Genomic DNA, 14,267 nt, shown 5'->3' with positions numbered 1-14,267 from the left:
AATATGCCGTAGAAACCCATAAGGACCACAAGATGGCAGCTAAGGGAATCGGCCCGTGGATAGTATTGTTACCACCATAGTGTCTTTTAAAATTATTCGTGGTTGATGTGTCTGTTGAACGACAGCTGTGAATAAAACAAGGTTTAACAGGTAAAAGAAGTGCTTTTTTATTTATTTGTGTAATGATGCTTTATAATGAGCAAATTTAGTGTTATTTAGCTTACCATTTATCTTTTAAAATTGATCTTGGATTGATCAGCCACTCCCTGTTTTCATGCCTATATTGAGATTCTATAAATAAACTACTACCTCACCGTACAATGAATGCGCCTAAAATGTACAATTAAACGCTGTTTTTTTTCTTCTTTGTTAGTTATGGCTATTCTGAGGAGATGCTGTTGTTGTTTTCCTCTGCGAAGAGGAACAGTTACCCTTGGAGTCATGGGATTTGTTAGTTCACATACTTTTTTTGATAAATGATTCATCCAATGTAACACACCTTCTTTTGATGTTTTCCAGACTGGGGCCATCACAGCCATCATTTTTCTGATTTTGGCCTTGATCTTTGTTGATGAAATAGCAACATTTGTCATAAAATTTATGGAGAAGATCATTGATTTTCCCAGGGCTACCGGAACTAGACATCTCCCTAAAGAAGACCAAGATAAAAAGAAAGAGGAACTTCATGAATTCTTAGTCCATGGTATGATTCACCATTATTACATTAAATTAAATGTTTGTATAAAATCTCACTAATGATGTTTCATTAACAGCATATAGCACTTATGTATTTGTCCTTGCAATACTGGGAGAAATTCTTGGTGGAATATTGGCTGGACTTTTAGTTTGGGGAGCCGTGAAGAAACGCCGCAACTTCCTCCTACCGTGGCTCATTTTTGCTATAATGGTCATGGTAGGTACTGTCGTCTGTATTATCACCTGTGTCGTCATTCTACCAGTCTCCTATGGCATTACCTTTTTAATCATCGGTGTACTTGAACTACGTGAGTTTTATTTGCATTATAATTTCATTTTTGTCAAGGCTTAGATAAAGGAAAAATAATGTGAATTAATTTTTCTCCGTTGCTTTCAGTGGTTATGATCTACTTCTGGCTGGTCGTGTTCAGCTTCTTCCAGCAATTGCGTGAAAATGACCAGATGAACATAAATTCTCCTGCGGAAATGAAACGTCTCACTTCGCATATGTAATCCGTCCCTTAGACGCAAATCACCTTCCAAACGCCTGAATCATGACTTTTCCCACTTAAGTGGCAATCCTAATTTAATAATAATGCCAAGTAAAACATAAAATGTTATACAAACCCGGTTATGTATAGCAATACGCCATATAGCTCTCCATGTTAAACAGTGCCTTATAATCTACGTAGTCTAGTCTTGAATCTCCGTAACTTTTGGTGGAGGTAAATATTTTATAGGATATTTAATATTGCAAATCAAATAACGTTTCTCAAATTAAGTATTCTCTATTAAATCTCGAAATCATGCAGCTTAACACTGATGACGCTTTTTGAATTTCATAATGATCTGGATAATAAATTTTTCACATACTATATCTGGAGTGATCGTTTGTCGTTATTCATTTTCCGGGTAAACAGAAATACTTTTTTATAAACCTGTGATTTTAAGTTTTTTGGATACTAATTAGGATATCAAACCACTGTTGTGTTTAACATTTGTCGAAAATTATGCTGTTCGGTGAGCTTTTGCTCGTCCCCTTTGACGTGAAGTTTCCAAAGGGCCAGTCCAAAATCTTCCATTTGAATGTCGGAACTCTTGAAACTATGTTTGCTCACATCTTTCTGGAATCAGAGAAACCAAAGTTTATGAACGTTATTAAGGTCTGCAAATTAATTACTTTCGCACTTTATTTACTTCACTAAGTTTTTCTGGCTTCTCTTGGAGTGAAGTCCATAATTTTTCGATTTTTTTTACTCGCGCATCAACAGCCAAACACTGTGACTGCAAACGATGGGAAGTTTTTGATAGTTCCTTAAAATTTTAAACTAATTTTGAAAATTGTTATTGTAATGAGCAATTATAAATTCTCATACCGCTGAAAATTCATCTAAGCTTTGCTGCTTTTCTTTAATTTTCTTCTGGAAAACTCGCAGTTCCTTCCTATCGCTGTTTAGCTTCTTTTTTTGCCGCTCGAGCCACTTACACTCTGCTTTAAGCAGATGAAGCGTTTCTTCCTGTTGATGCCCCGAAGCGGTGGAACTCTTGACTAGTTTGCTTTCAAAATCCAATAGTTTTTCCTGCATTTGTTGGAATATGAGTTCTCGGCTACTGCTTTCCTCGCCTGCATGATGCTTGCACTGAGACGAATTGGTCGAGATTTTTTTATCGAGATTATCTACGGTCTCTCTCATCCATTTGAAATGACTTTCCACAACAGCCTCTGTATCGGTCTTGATTCTTGAGGAATCGTTGCGATTTTCTCGCAGTTGGTTTTCTACAAATTCAAGTCGCACACGAAGATTTGTATTTTCTTGGCTGGTCAGTTCGAGTCTATTCTCTAAAGTTATCATCCTTCTTTCAAGTTCCTCGAATGCCCGGTCAGGAACATTGTTTTCAGAACTCGACCAGGTATGTGTTACTGTATTAATGGATTTGTGCAGTTCAACAAGGCAATTCGTGATATCGCTAAAGTTATAATTTTCCCCAATGAAATTTTCTAATCTTTTACAGAAGTTGTTAGAGAAGTTGTCAAGTACATCTTTAATGATTGTCAAATTTTTTTCATCCAATATTTCTTTTGAAACTGGTTGGCTCTTTGGTGATGGGAATGTGAAGGGAATGACATCAGTTGTTACTCGAGCCTGCTCATTCGGGATCTGCTGAGTCACATTTGTTCCTTTGAAAATTGGTCTAGAAAATAATGCTGGTGGGATAGTTGGAGTCGGAAGCTCACTGTGGGATTTTGAACTGCTTTCTGCACCATCTTTTGATTCTGGAACTTGCACTGAAAATTTTAACTGTAGTGGGGAGGTGGCTGGTTCTTTTTCCAGGGGAGGAATGTTGAAGGATTCTTTCAATAATCCTCCAGACCCAAATTGATCTAAGGTTACAGACCTTTGTGCTAGGCTAGAATTTGATGGTTGGAAGAAATCTGTTTGTTTTTGTTTACTAGGGGAATCAGAAGAGGTTGGTCTGTTCTTTGATCCAGTAAGCTTTGTCCAACATGGTCGCGCACGACTAAACGATGCGTATTCAATAGCTGCGGCGTCACTTTTTACCCTACGAAGAACGGTACTTATCGTCTATTCGATAGGTAAGTAGATTGCATTACGTATCGATTAGCATTTGAAATCATTTTACAATTTTGAAAAATAGTTTGCTGTCAAAATGGAAAAGTTACATGGTGGAAAAGTGAGTGGAAAAGCAACGACGAAAATAGTGGAAAGAAAGTCGCAAAGTGCCAGTTCACTTCTAAAGTCTAGAGCCCGTCGAGATAGAAGGTCTATCGACTGATGTTGGTGTTTTTTACATGCAAGAAATATTTTAGCCGTAATTAATTTTTTTAATTTAAAATTTTTTGCGGGGGGAGGGGAAAAGAACCAAAACTGTCAAACTTTGGGCACATCGTTTGCCTCTTAATTATTTACAATTTTCATTGTCTTAGGCCCTGGGTATGATGATACCCTTTTACAACGCAGCTCCTTTTTCCTTACACACAATGTAAACAATACCGTTAAACATTAAAATTTAGCTGTTTTCTAGAATTAAATACCCTTAAATTAATATTAAAATGTAGCTAGTTCATTTACCTTTAACACAAAATTATTGCTAGTATCCTTTGGTAAATTGGGAAGGTTTCACAAATTTTTTTTTTTTTGTGATCCCCTTTTTTCCCTACAAGGATTCTCAGAGGAAAAACGGACTCGTAACAAGCATGGCGAAATCCGCAAGAGTGCCTTCACAAATAGGGAGGGGGTACGCGTCAATCACTTGCTCTATAAACGTAAATAATGGCTGCGATAACTGGCAGCTAGACAATAAGTTTCATCTACTGAATAAGTGTCAGCTAGACTTTAACTATCATTCATAATGAAGCCTACTGCATATAGACTTATGCGCTTTCCAAGAAGCAGAAAACACTATCCAGATCAAGGCCCCTTGGTGTCTCTTAACAACCGACGTTTGACACTGTTCGCGCAGTCGTCAATACATCGTCGAGATGTTCTTCTCTCTTTCTCTGTGTCGACTTCTTGGTGTCTTCCTTGCTCCACTTGTTCTCCTCTAACCAAGTCCTGTCAGTTTTGTGTGTACAAAACTATTGAGTTATTTCACTCTGTAAGTATAGTTTGTGGCTTTCTAGAGCCCAAAACTAAATCTACAATACAAACTTTAACCTTGTCTGATCTATACCTCATTAATTCACCTCTACAGAAAAAGTAGCGGTGCAGCTTTGCCATAGGCTTCGTCTAGGCGTGCGCGACCAACCTGGTATTGTTACCACCATAGTGTCTTTTAAAATTATTCGTGGTTGATGTGTCTGTTGAACGACAGCTGTGAATAAAACAAGGTTCAACAGGTAAAAGAAGTGCTTTTTTATTTATTTGTGTAATGATGTTTTATAATGAGCAAATTTAGTGTTATTAGCTTACCATTTATCTTTTTAAATTGATCTTGGATTGATCAGCCACACAGAGGCGACAAAATACTTAATTTTTGATACTTAAAAAAGGCAAGCCTACTAGATTTTTTTTTTCGTACTTAATTTCTATAAAATACTTAATTCTAATAGGCTACTAAAAAATTCAGTAACTTGAGTTAAATTTTTGGAAAAAAGAGTTAGACGTGCTAGGATTTGAACCATTGACCTTAAGATTCGCTGTCTTATATTCTACCGCTGCGACACATCAGTTGTTGATTGTACAACTAATTTAGCTAAAAATAGTCTTAAAAAAGAAAAAGTGATTGAAAATTTTCGGAAAATTTTTTGATACATTTACAAACATGTGATTTTGCAGCTAACCAGCTAAAGTTTTTAATACATTGAAAAGTAATGATCATACAAAATGTATTTCATAAAATTTAAGTGACATATATTTCAGAAATTAAAGAAAATTAACATAAAAAAATTTTAAGCGTGGTTCAAAAACCCAAAAATCCCTTAGATTAAATAACTGATTTGTAGTTATAACTAGTAACTTAGTTCAGGCAACCTGTCATGAGATGGGCTTGTGTTTGCCAAAAAATAGTTAGCCTTATTGCTAAATTTAAGTTTGGTTCCTTAAGATTAACACATGGTTTTGAGAACGAAGAAGTTTTAGTCACCGATACTTGTGAAAAGGTGATGTTACCAAATATAGGGTTTTTGTAAAATTTTCATTGCATATTAGACCTAGTCTACCTAACAATAGAGACCATTATTTAACAGTGCAGTCGATGCATTTCATATGATTAAAATGACTGATTGTATATGTTGACTTGAAATCAAAACCTGACCGATTGGGCACTTTCAAAGATTTGCCAGTTGTTAAACCAAGGTGACATCAGTTTGCCAAATTATTGTAATAATAAGTATTAATAGCCAAAGTCCTAATATTATTGTATAATATCATTTTAAAATATTAATTAATCCTAATTTAAAGATTGTTAGTTAATCCTTATAAGCATATATACATCAGTAATTCAGTATGCTACGCAGGATACTTTAATATTTTAAATACTTACAAAGCATTTTGTCATACTTAAACAATTTTTTCAATGCTTAAAATCGATAAAAAAAGGTATGAAATTGGGTTTCAGTAGGGGAATCAAAATTTTTCTTTTTTCTTTAATAATAATATAATTTTAATATTAATTTTAATCTTTTTTCAAAATCAGGTATCATTTAAGGATACTTAACTTTTTCAGTAGCTTTTTCCTAGTGAAAGACCCTTAATTAAGTATTCAGTCGCTGCTGTGCACTCCCTGTTTTCATGCCTATATTGAAATTCTATAAATAAACTACTACCTCACCGTACAATGAATGCGCCTAAAATGTACAATTAAACGTTGTTTTTTTTTCTTCTTTGTTAGATATGGCTATTCTTAGGAGATGCTGTTGTTGTTTTCCTCTGCGAGGGGGAACAGTTACCCTTGGAGTCATGGGATTTGTTAGTTCACATACTTTTTTTGATAAATGATTCATCCAATGTAACACACCTTCTTTTGATGTTTTCCAGACTGGGGCCATCACAGTCATCATTTATCTGATTTTGTCCTTGATCTATGTTGATGAAATAGCAACATTTGTCATGGAGAAGATCATTGATTTTCCCAGGGCCTTCGGAACTAGACATGTCCCTAAAGAAGACCAAGATAAAATGAAAGAGGAACTTCATGAAATCTTAGTCCATGGTATGATTCACCATTATTACATTAAATTAAATGTTTGTATAAAATCTCACTAATGATCTTTCTTTAACAGTATATAGAATTTATGTATTTGTCCTTGCAATACCGGGAGAAATTCTTGGTGGAATATTGGCTGGACTATTAGTTTGGGGAGCCGTGAAGAAACGCCGCAACTTCCTCCTACCGTGGCTCATTTATGCTATAATGGTCATGGTAGTTACTGTCGTCTGTATTATCACCTGTGTCGTCATTCTACCAGTCTCCTATGGCATTACCTTTTTAATCATCGGTGTACTTGAACTACGTGAGTTTTATTTGCATTATAATTTCATTTTTGTCAAGGCTTAGATAAAGGAAAAATAATGTGATTTAATTTTTCTCCGTTGCTTTCAGTGGTTATGATCTACTTCTGGCTGGTCGTGTTCAGCTTCTTCCAGCAATTGCGTGAAAATGACCAGATGAACATAAATTCTCCTGCGGAAATGAAACGTCTCACTTCGCATGTGTAATACGTCCCTTAGACGCAAATCACCTTCCAAACGCCTGAATCATGACTTTTCCCACTTAAGTGGCAATCCTAATTTAATAATAATGCCAAGTAAAACACAAAATGTTATACAAACCCGGTTATGTATAGCAATACGCCATATAGCTCTCCATGTCAAACAGTAATCAATTCAATTCAATCAGTAATTAAACCTTATAATCTACGTAGTCTAGTCTTGAATCTCCGTAACTTTTGGTGGAGGTAAATATTTTATAGGATATTTAATATTCCAAATCAAATAACGTTTCTCAAATTAAGTATTCTCTATTAAATCTCGAAATCATACAGCTTAACACTGATGACGCTTTTTGAATTTCATAATGATCTGGATAATAAATGTTCCACATACTATATCTGGAGTGATCGTTTGTCGTTATTCATTTTCCGGGTAAACAGAAATACTTTTTTATAAACCTGTGATATTAAGTTTTTTGGATACTAATTAGGATATCAAATCACTGTTGTGTTTAACATTTGTAGAAAATTATGCTGTTCGGTGAGCTTTTGCTCGTCCCCTTTGACGTGAAGTTTCCAAAGGGCCAGTCCAAAATCTTCCATTTGAATGTCGGAACTCTTGAAACTATGTTTGCTCACATCTTTCTGGAATCAGAGAAACCAAAGTTTATGAACGTTATTAAGGTCTGCAAATTAATTACTTTCGCACTTTATTTACTTCACTAAGTTTTTCTGGCTTCTCTTGGAGTGAAGTCCATAATTTTTCGATTTTTTTTACTCGCGCATCAACAGCCAAACACTGTGACTGCAAACGATGGGAAGTTTTTGATAGTTCCTTAAAATTTTAAACTAATTTTGAAAATTGTTATTGTAATGAGCAATTATAAATTCTCGTACCGCTGAAAATTCATCTAAGCTTTGCTGCTTTTCTTTAATTTTCTTCTGGAAAACTCGCAGTTCCTTCCTATCGCTGTTTAGCTTCTTTTTTTGCCGCTCGAGCCACTTACACTCTGCTTTAAGCAGATGAAGCATTTCTTCCTGTTGATGCCCCGAAGCGGTGGAACTCTTGACTAGTTTGCTTTCAAAATCCAACAGTTTTTCCTGCATTTGTTGGAATATGAGTTCTTGGCTACTGCTTTCCTCGCCTGCATGATGCTTGCACAGAGACGAATTGGTGGAGATTTTTTTATCGAGATTATCTACGGTCTCTCTTATCCATTTGAAATGACTTTCCACAACAGCCTCTGTATCGGTCTTGATTCTTGAGGAATCGTTGCGATTTTCTCGCAGTTGGTTTTCTACAAATTCAAGTCGCACACGAAGATTTGTATTTTCTTGGCTGGTCAGTTCGAGTCTATTCTCTAAAGTTATCATCCTTCTTTCAAGTTCCTCGAATGCCAGGTCAGGAACCTTGTTTGCAGAACTCGACCAGGTATGTGTTACTGTATTAATGGATTTGTGCAGTTCAACAAGGCAATTCGTGATATCGCTAAAGTTATAATTTTCCCCAATGAAATTTTCTAATCTTTTACAGAAGTTGTTAGAGAAGTTGTCAAGTACATCTTTAATGATTGTCAAATTTTTTTCATCCAATATTTCTTTTGAAACTGGTTGGCTCTTTGGTGATGGGAATGTGAAGGGAATGACATCAGTTGTTACTCGAGCCTGCTCATTCGGGATCTGCTGAGTCACATTTGTTCCTTTGGAAATTGGTCTAGAAAATAATGCTGGTGGGATAGTTGGAGTCGGAAGCTCACTGTGGGATTTTGAACTGCTTTCTGCACCATCTTTCGAATCTGGAACTTGCACTGAAAATTTTAACTGTAGTGTGGAGGTGGCTGGTTCTTTTTCCAGGGTAGGAATGTTGAAGGATTCTTTCAATAATCCTCCAGACCCAAATTGATCTAAGGTTACAGACCTTTGTGCTAGGCTAGAATTTGATGGTTGGAAGAAATCTGTTTGTTTTTGTTTACTAGGGGAATCAGAAGAGGTTGGTCTGTTCTTTGATCCAGTAAGCTTTGTCGCACCACTTGGAACATAGCTGCCAAAGCTGAATTCTTCATTTTCCTTTCCTTGAACTGTAGAATTTACCAGCAAACTATTGATTGGCATGGATTTCTCTGTGTCTTTTTCATTCTCCTCCAAACTAGATTCTATTGCACCAAAACTTGTAGAACTTGGACCGAAGAGTTCAGCTAATAACGCAGATTTTTTTTCCTTCCTCGATGACTGGATATTCGGAGTGGAAAATAATTCATCAGCGACGACATTGACGGCAGGTTTCTTAAATTTATTAGCTGATGTGTCTCGTAACAGATCGTCTAACGAGTCATCATCAAAGTCCATGTTTATACCTTTTTTCAGTTTGTTTTTGTTGTTTTTAGACTTGACGCATCTACCGCTTGGCAACCGGCAAAGTCGAGTTGTTGCATTAGAAATTTTCTCGCCAGATGACTCTGGTGTTTTCCTGATAGGAATTTTACAACAACCTAGTGTCACAGTCACGACGGTACCAGTCAAACAAACGGCTCCCGATGTTTACGGAACGCCGTTTGATCCATTTTTTTATAGACAACTCTTATCGCTAGCTGATCGTTTCTGTAGCAAATAAATAGCTAACTAGCACTGCCATCTGACGTTAAAAAACGACACTAGTAGGAGGGATTAGACCACGCCTTCAACGAAGGAGGAGTCCACTACATATTGAATTTATCGATCGATTGTTAGGCCCATTTCGATCACTAATGTACAGTCAATGGCGGCATGGCGGAGACGCACATTGGAACTTTAAGTGGCTGCATGTGCGAATTGATGTTGCGTTGCATGTGGGAGGCTCCGTTGGTAATGGTAAGCGTATTAATAAATTAGGGTATGTAAGGCAATGAGTTATGCCATAATATCTCACTTAGTTCGCAGACTGGTCATTTGATGATACGTGTGAACAGTGGTAGTTCTTGGGTGCCTCATTAGGGAATCGCAGAACAGAGCCGTAGAGCTAAAAGTCATAGAAGATTTTTAAATTGTTACTTGATTTTGTGTTATTTCAGCAGTAGTATGTCCTTCAACTATCTGTTATGTCCAAACATGGAATGAGTCGCATGTGACTAAGTCAACCAAATGTGGCAACAACAATTAGTCAGCAATGGAATTAGTCAGTGGAAAACAACACATTCATTCCTTAGGACGGTTTTGAGTTTATCTATGCTTATTGTATGTTTAATTTTTATTGTTATTATTTTAAAATTAATATCTGATGGTTTTCTTTATCATGATTGAAATTTGCCATGTTTTCAGGTCAACTGGAAGGATTCCTCTTTTTCACAGAACTTTAACCATTTTCATGGTATACTTAACTGCTTGTCAGCAGATTGTCACTTGGCATCATTTGAATGGTACAATATATTTGCCCATTATTTCTTTTAGTTTTTGTTTGTGATCATATGTCTCACAATGTTTGCATTTCTTCAGGTATGGTCCATATCAGCAGTGTTATGATGCACTTCTTAAATACACCAATCCCTCAGAAAATATTCTAATTGAAATTATGGAAATTTCTGCCCTTCATGCAGAACTGCACAATGATGGGTTCGTATAAACAAGCTTGAAATGACAAACCAACCGTTTTTTTTGGTTTGGCTTACACATGCAGCTCCATGACATGTTGATGTTAGCTAAATTGTTAGTAATCATAGGGGTTGGTAGTATGAAATGAAATATCTTCTCTTGGATGTTTGTGTCTATTTATTTGTTTGAGATTACTCTTGATGCAGGAAGCTTTTCCTGCTTCTTACGAAAAGGGACATTGGATGCCTTAATGTCTAATACCAACCAAGTGCCATTGCAAAGATAGGTCAAAGATATATTAATATAGATTACACTCTTGAGTTATGGTGACTTATGGTAAAAAGAGAGAGCAGTATGAATATTTGCTGCATCATTTACTTCTATTATTTATATCTTCAAGGTATTTTACTGATGTCTATTGGTTTTATTTGTGGAAAGAATATCTTGAGCGGGAGAATTGGATCACAATTGACTAGGTGTTTTACTATTTTAAATGAGTTTATCACAAAGAATTTTTTACTGATTCATGTTCTGTTTATGTAATAAAGGTAGAATAATCGCAATGTCGTGGTAGTAATTCGCGAGAGATATGCCAATGGGGTTTCGCTGTTTTCAGTAAGTGTATCAGCAAGAATGTTATACTGAAGCCCACTTAATTTCTTTAACGTAGATTCGCAATCGTAATGGATTTGAAGAGGATATTGATGGAGTTTTGGTATAAAAAAGTACATGTTCGTTGGAAGGGCACCGAAGAGTTCCGGATCCTTTTACTATCGCACATGTTATGGTATTTTTACAAAAATCATTTAAGTGCATATTTGGAACCCCTTGTTTTCTGTGGCCCCGTTTCCCCCTTGACTTATATTATTTTCTTTAACCCTTTAGTGCGTGTAAAACTAAAGGCTGAAAGAAGAAGAATGATTCAAAAACTGTGGGAGAGAATCATCAAAGAATTATACTCGTTTAGGTAATCCTTTCGGATTCGATTCCGCCGTTTGTGCTGCCCTTTTCTATAAAGCACTTCTACAGAGTGAAGACTCGTCGCGAGTGCATAACATCCATATCGGTAACGGTTTCCTGCGTAAAGACGAATCCGAGCAAGTCGTCACTAGTTTACAGCAACTCGGGCTCAATCTTCGGGTAATTTGAGATACTTTTCTGGACCTTTCGGAATCTTATAATTGGCCAAAGTTTGATACGAGATTAATTGATACGTCGTCCTGTCACATCTCAAATTCTATGGTTTATAATTCTTTTTCTTTAACAGAGTTCTTTTCCAGACAGTGGCTTCTCATTTCTATTGTCATACCAGCGATCAGATTTGATGTTTCGAATTGTTTTGGGTTGCCAAAGCAAGATTGACTTTCTACGATGCTTACACCAACGTGCATGGTCGCCAAACTTTGTCGTTGTGTCGGACTGTAAATCCGGAAGATAAATGTCGAATTATTGGCGATATGTTTGTCAAAGTGATAGATAGAACGGCTAACGATTTAAATGTCACTTGGGATAATCTACTTCTCGGACAAGGTATCAAACTTCTCTTTTTTGTTGTTGCATGTATTATATTGCCTTATATCACTGCATAGCTTTTATTAACCATAGTTTACTTTTACAGCTATCAAAATCTTGAAGAAATGAGGAAGTAGAAAAATTATATATATATATATATATATTTTTTTTTTTTATGGCGAAACCGGTTGCCGCAACAGCTGACATTTCCCGTATATTTTCAAGACATCTAGGGGAGAAATAACTAACTCCGTAGAATTTTCAATGGTATGTCAGCTGTCCCGTCAGCTGTTTCATTTCGCGTGGCTTTGGACAGAGGATGGCTGCTGAAACGAACGTCTCTTCTTGAAATTTTACCACTGATTCCGTGTATTTTGAGTTGCATCTTGTGAATTCAATCAATGCAGAGTTGTTCAAGGTATTATGGCTAAAATTCATGTCAAAGTAACATCGTACCACTTATATTTTAAATTTTAAAGGAGCAACATGGCTTGGCTTTGCTAGCACGTTTTTCATCTCCGTTAGTCTGATATAGATCTTATTGCAATTCAAAAGTACGCGACAAGCCAAAAGTCGTGCGCAGCTTACGCGGATGCGCACCACTGTGGCCTATAGCTGAACTAAAAATTGTTTTATGCTTGACTATAACCATTCGTACGATGCTTTACCGTTAAGCAGACAGATCGCACTCATGGTCATGGAATCTGCAAGTTTGTTTTCATTTTAAAAAGTAAACTGTGATGTAGTTTCATAATGAGCGGCAGTCGAGTCACTCGAGTGTCATATAAACTATCCGAATTAGCCAAAAGTTTACCTGAGGTTGAATTTAAATCATACTGTGAAAAAATTGAAGAACTGAAATGTAATGATCCTCTTGTAATTGATCTACATTTATACAAATCTTGAAGTGACCTTAAGAAACTCATCCCTCCAATAACGAGGGATCATCTTATCGAATCTTATCTATCGTTATCTTATCTAATCGTCGTTTCGAATTCACCACAAATACAACAAACTCGTCTCATGTTATTTAATAACAAGGTTTTACGCTGCAGTGACTGAAACAACGGACGAAATGTCAACTGGAAAATAACTGGCAATCCGTCTGTGGTAAAGCATCGTACAAATGGTTATAGTCAAGCATAAAACAATTTTTAGTTCGGCTATAGGCCACAGTGGTGCGCATCGGCGTAAGCTGCGCACGACTTTTGGCTTGTCGCGTACTTTTGAATTGCAATAAGATCAATACCCATTTTGTTTCAAAGATGATAAGTAAAAAGAGTAGTTCTTTATAATCTTTTTCTCTATCCAAATCTCTTAGATTCTTGGAGGTGTCATCACGTGATGTTAGAATTTATTGGTATTAGTTTGTTTTTTAAATCATGCTTTCAGTTCTTGATGTACCTGATGTACTGTGGTGGATCCAAAATCATTCAATGACTTGGTTCAATCTAGGACTTGGTTTTTTCTATAGTGGTCAACAGTTTTTATTCACAGAGATACTGGAGGCACCTGATGTGTTTCATTGGCGTTGGAGTCACTCGTTGAAAGTAATGTTATGTTGTCAGTTTAAATAAAACATATCCAGTATCATTCTTGTGTTTTAGAATTATTATCCCATTCAATCGAAACAAAGGAGTTAAAGAAGGTAATGGTTAACTCTTTTTGTGATTCCACCATGTGAAGTTAGTTTGTTTCAGTCATTTTTTCTATCTTTTTTGTCAAGTGATTGCACTTGAAGTCTAATGGAAAAAAGAAAACAATTTATTCACTGATGTTTTACCGACTGTGAAATCTATTGAAATAAGTACTTGTGAAAAGGCTGTACTTAGAGTGAAATAGGTTGGGAAAACAAATAATCTAAGTTTATCTTTGATTTGCATAAATTCGAATAAGGTGAAATGAAATAAACACGAAGAATAAATTAAAATTGAAATTGTTTTTATTGTCCCACCTCCTCCCAACAATTCCACCACTATTTCACAAAACAATATACATACACACAAATATTTACACAAACATACATACACTAAACTAAGTTAACCCGTTGGCTGCCAGGCCACGCAACCCGTAGGTTGCTTAAACTACAATAACTAAACATCGCGTCTTAAGGATCGCGAACAAGGTGGGACTTGTCCGAAGACAAGTCCGGGCTGACACGGTGACGGAATCCATTACAGGGAATGCACACCCTCAGGAATCCGCCACCGCATCGACAAAGAGAAGTCCCTACTGGTGCATTGCCTAAGGCGCCTTGCGGCGAAGGCCATTGCGGCCGGTCCCTACAAGCTACAAAAAAAATGGGACGCAAACGGGGTGGCAG

The 14,267-nt window shown here is 36.3% G+C and overlaps 5 protein-coding genes and 1 long non-coding RNA gene across 21 annotated transcripts; 3 read left to right on the top strand and 3 right to left on the bottom strand.

Moving 5' to 3' along the window:
* Positions 1-9: 9 nt before the first annotated feature.
* Positions 10-1,571, top strand: LOC116917569. The gene is made up of 5 exons (XM_032923085.2): positions 10-150; positions 374-450; positions 520-703; positions 774-1,004; positions 1,094-1,571. The coding sequence occupies exons 2-5, from the start codon at positions 376-378 to the stop codon at positions 1,207-1,209; spliced, it is 606 nt and encodes a 201-aa protein (XP_032778976.1). The 5' UTR covers positions 10-150; positions 374-375; the 3' UTR covers positions 1,210-1,571.
* LOC123469936 lies at positions 1,426-3,635 on the bottom strand. Its single transcript, XM_045169291.1, has 4 exons — positions 3,627-3,635; positions 2,073-3,281; positions 1,885-2,010; positions 1,426-1,820 (listed from the first exon to the last, which is right to left on the bottom strand). Exons 1-4 carry the CDS (start codon positions 3,633-3,635, stop codon positions 1,671-1,673), a joined length of 1,494 nt encoding a protein of 497 aa, XP_045025226.1. The 3' UTR covers positions 1,426-1,670.
* A 783-nt stretch (positions 3,636-4,418) lies between these two features.
* On the top strand, positions 4,419-7,264 carry LOC116917570. Of its 3 annotated transcripts, none has more exons than XM_032923086.2 (5): positions 4,419-4,555; positions 6,049-6,125; positions 6,195-6,369; positions 6,440-6,670; positions 6,760-7,264. In XM_032923086.2, the coding sequence occupies exons 2-5, from the start codon at positions 6,051-6,053 to the stop codon at positions 6,873-6,875; spliced, it is 597 nt and encodes a 198-aa protein (XP_032778977.2). In that variant the 5' UTR covers positions 4,419-4,555; positions 6,049-6,050; the 3' UTR covers positions 6,876-7,264. The 3 variants fall into 3 exon arrangements, with proteins under 3 accessions (XP_032778977.2, XP_045026091.1, XP_032778978.2); XM_045170156.1 differs by lacking the exon at positions 4,419-4,555 and adding an exon at positions 5,185-5,317; XM_032923087.2 differs by lacking the exon at positions 4,419-4,555 and having other exon boundaries at positions 5,985-6,125.
* Positions 5,028-6,578, bottom strand: LOC123470194. The gene is made up of 3 exons (XR_006643812.1): positions 6,473-6,578; positions 6,175-6,315; positions 5,028-6,107 (listed from the first exon to the last, which is right to left on the bottom strand). It is a non-coding gene; the product is annotated as an uncharacterized LOC123470194 (long non-coding RNA).
* On the bottom strand, positions 7,162-9,214 carry LOC116935052. Of its 3 annotated transcripts, none has more exons than XM_045170154.1 (3): positions 7,766-9,214; positions 7,578-7,703; positions 7,162-7,513 (listed from the first exon to the last, which is right to left on the bottom strand). In XM_045170154.1, the coding sequence occupies exons 1-3, from the start codon at positions 9,212-9,214 to the stop codon at positions 7,364-7,366; spliced, it is 1,725 nt and encodes a 574-aa protein (XP_045026089.1). In that variant the 3' UTR covers positions 7,162-7,363. The 3 variants fall into 3 exon arrangements, with proteins under 3 accessions (XP_045026089.1, XP_032798322.2, XP_045026090.1); XM_032942431.2 differs by having other exon boundaries at positions 7,587-7,703; XM_045170155.1 differs by having other exon boundaries at positions 7,371-7,509; positions 7,587-7,703.
* Positions 9,215-9,579: 365 nt separating this feature from the next.
* LOC116917327 lies at positions 9,580-12,844 on the top strand. 12 transcript variants are annotated; one of them, XR_006643808.1, is made up of 12 exons: positions 9,580-9,715; positions 9,778-9,857; positions 9,919-10,078; positions 10,163-10,260; positions 10,337-10,768; positions 10,833-10,908; positions 10,981-11,047; positions 11,103-11,219; positions 11,318-11,572; positions 11,700-11,962; positions 12,145-12,362; positions 12,424-12,844. XR_006643808.1 is itself a non-coding variant. In XM_045170157.1 (5 exons), exons 2-5 carry the CDS (start codon positions 9,986-9,988, stop codon positions 10,906-10,908), a joined length of 384 nt encoding a protein of 127 aa, XP_045026092.1. In that variant the 5' UTR covers positions 9,580-9,715; positions 9,778-9,985; the 3' UTR covers positions 10,909-10,969. The 12 variants fall into 12 exon arrangements, 1 of the variants encoding a protein (XP_045026092.1); XR_006643807.1 differs by having other exon boundaries at positions 9,916-10,078; XR_006643803.1 differs by having other exon boundaries at positions 9,778-10,078; positions 11,318-11,399; positions 11,462-11,572.
* The last annotated feature ends 1,423 nt before the right edge of the window (positions 12,845-14,267 follow it).

Source organism: Daphnia magna, linkage group LG2, assembly GCF_020631705.1.
Source record: "Daphnia magna isolate NIES linkage group LG2, ASM2063170v1.1, whole genome shotgun sequence".
Taxonomy (NCBI): Eukaryota; Metazoa; Arthropoda; class Branchiopoda; order Diplostraca; family Daphniidae; genus Daphnia; species Daphnia magna.
Note: the sequence above shows the minus strand (reverse complement) of the source record. Positions and strands in the feature narration are given on the sequence as shown.

Bases quoted from the DNA above. Each gene is read 5' to 3' on its own strand.
- LOC123469936 (XM_045169291.1), bottom strand. The intron at 2,011-2,072 runs GTATGAGAATTT...TAAAATTTTAAG, and splicing joins GCTTAGATGAATTTTCAGCG to GAACTATCAAAAACTTCCCA. The intron at 1,821-1,884 runs GTGCGAAAGTAA...CTCTGATTCCAG, and splicing joins AACTTAGTGAAGTAAATAAA to AAAGATGTGAGCAAACATAG.
- LOC116917569 (XM_032923085.2), top strand. From the start codon at position 376: ATGGCTATTCTGAGGAGATGCTGTTGTTGTTTTCCTCTGCGAAGAGGA. The intron at 451-519 runs GTTAGTTCACAT...GATGTTTTCCAG, and splicing joins CCCTTGGAGTCATGGGATTT to ACTGGGGCCATCACAGCCAT. The intron at 704-773 runs GTATGATTCACC...TTTCATTAACAG, and splicing joins TCATGAATTCTTAGTCCATG to CATATAGCACTTATGTATTT.
- LOC116935052 (XM_045170154.1), bottom strand. From the start codon at position 9,214: ATGGACTTTGATGATGACTCGTTAGACGATCTGTTACGAGACACATCA. The intron at 7,704-7,765 runs GTACGAGAATTT...TAAAATTTTAAG, and splicing joins GCTTAGATGAATTTTCAGCG to GAACTATCAAAAACTTCCCA. The intron at 7,514-7,577 runs GTGCGAAAGTAA...CTCTGATTCCAG, and splicing joins AACTTAGTGAAGTAAATAAA to AAAGATGTGAGCAAACATAG.
- LOC116917327 (XM_045170157.1), top strand. From the start codon at position 9,986: ATGTGGCAACAACAATTAGTCAGCAATGGAATTAGTCAGTGGAAAACA. The intron at 10,079-10,162 runs GTATGTTTAATT...CCATGTTTTCAG, and splicing joins TGAGTTTATCTATGCTTATT to GTCAACTGGAAGGATTCCTC. The intron at 10,261-10,336 runs GTACAATATATT...GCATTTCTTCAG, and splicing joins CACTTGGCATCATTTGAATG to GTATGGTCCATATCAGCAGT.
- LOC116917570 (XM_032923086.2), top strand. From the start codon at position 6,051: ATGGCTATTCTTAGGAGATGCTGTTGTTGTTTTCCTCTGCGAGGGGGA. The intron at 6,126-6,194 runs GTTAGTTCACAT...GATGTTTTCCAG, and splicing joins CCCTTGGAGTCATGGGATTT to ACTGGGGCCATCACAGTCAT. The intron at 6,370-6,439 runs GTATGATTCACC...TTTCTTTAACAG, and splicing joins TCATGAAATCTTAGTCCATG to TATATAGAATTTATGTATTT.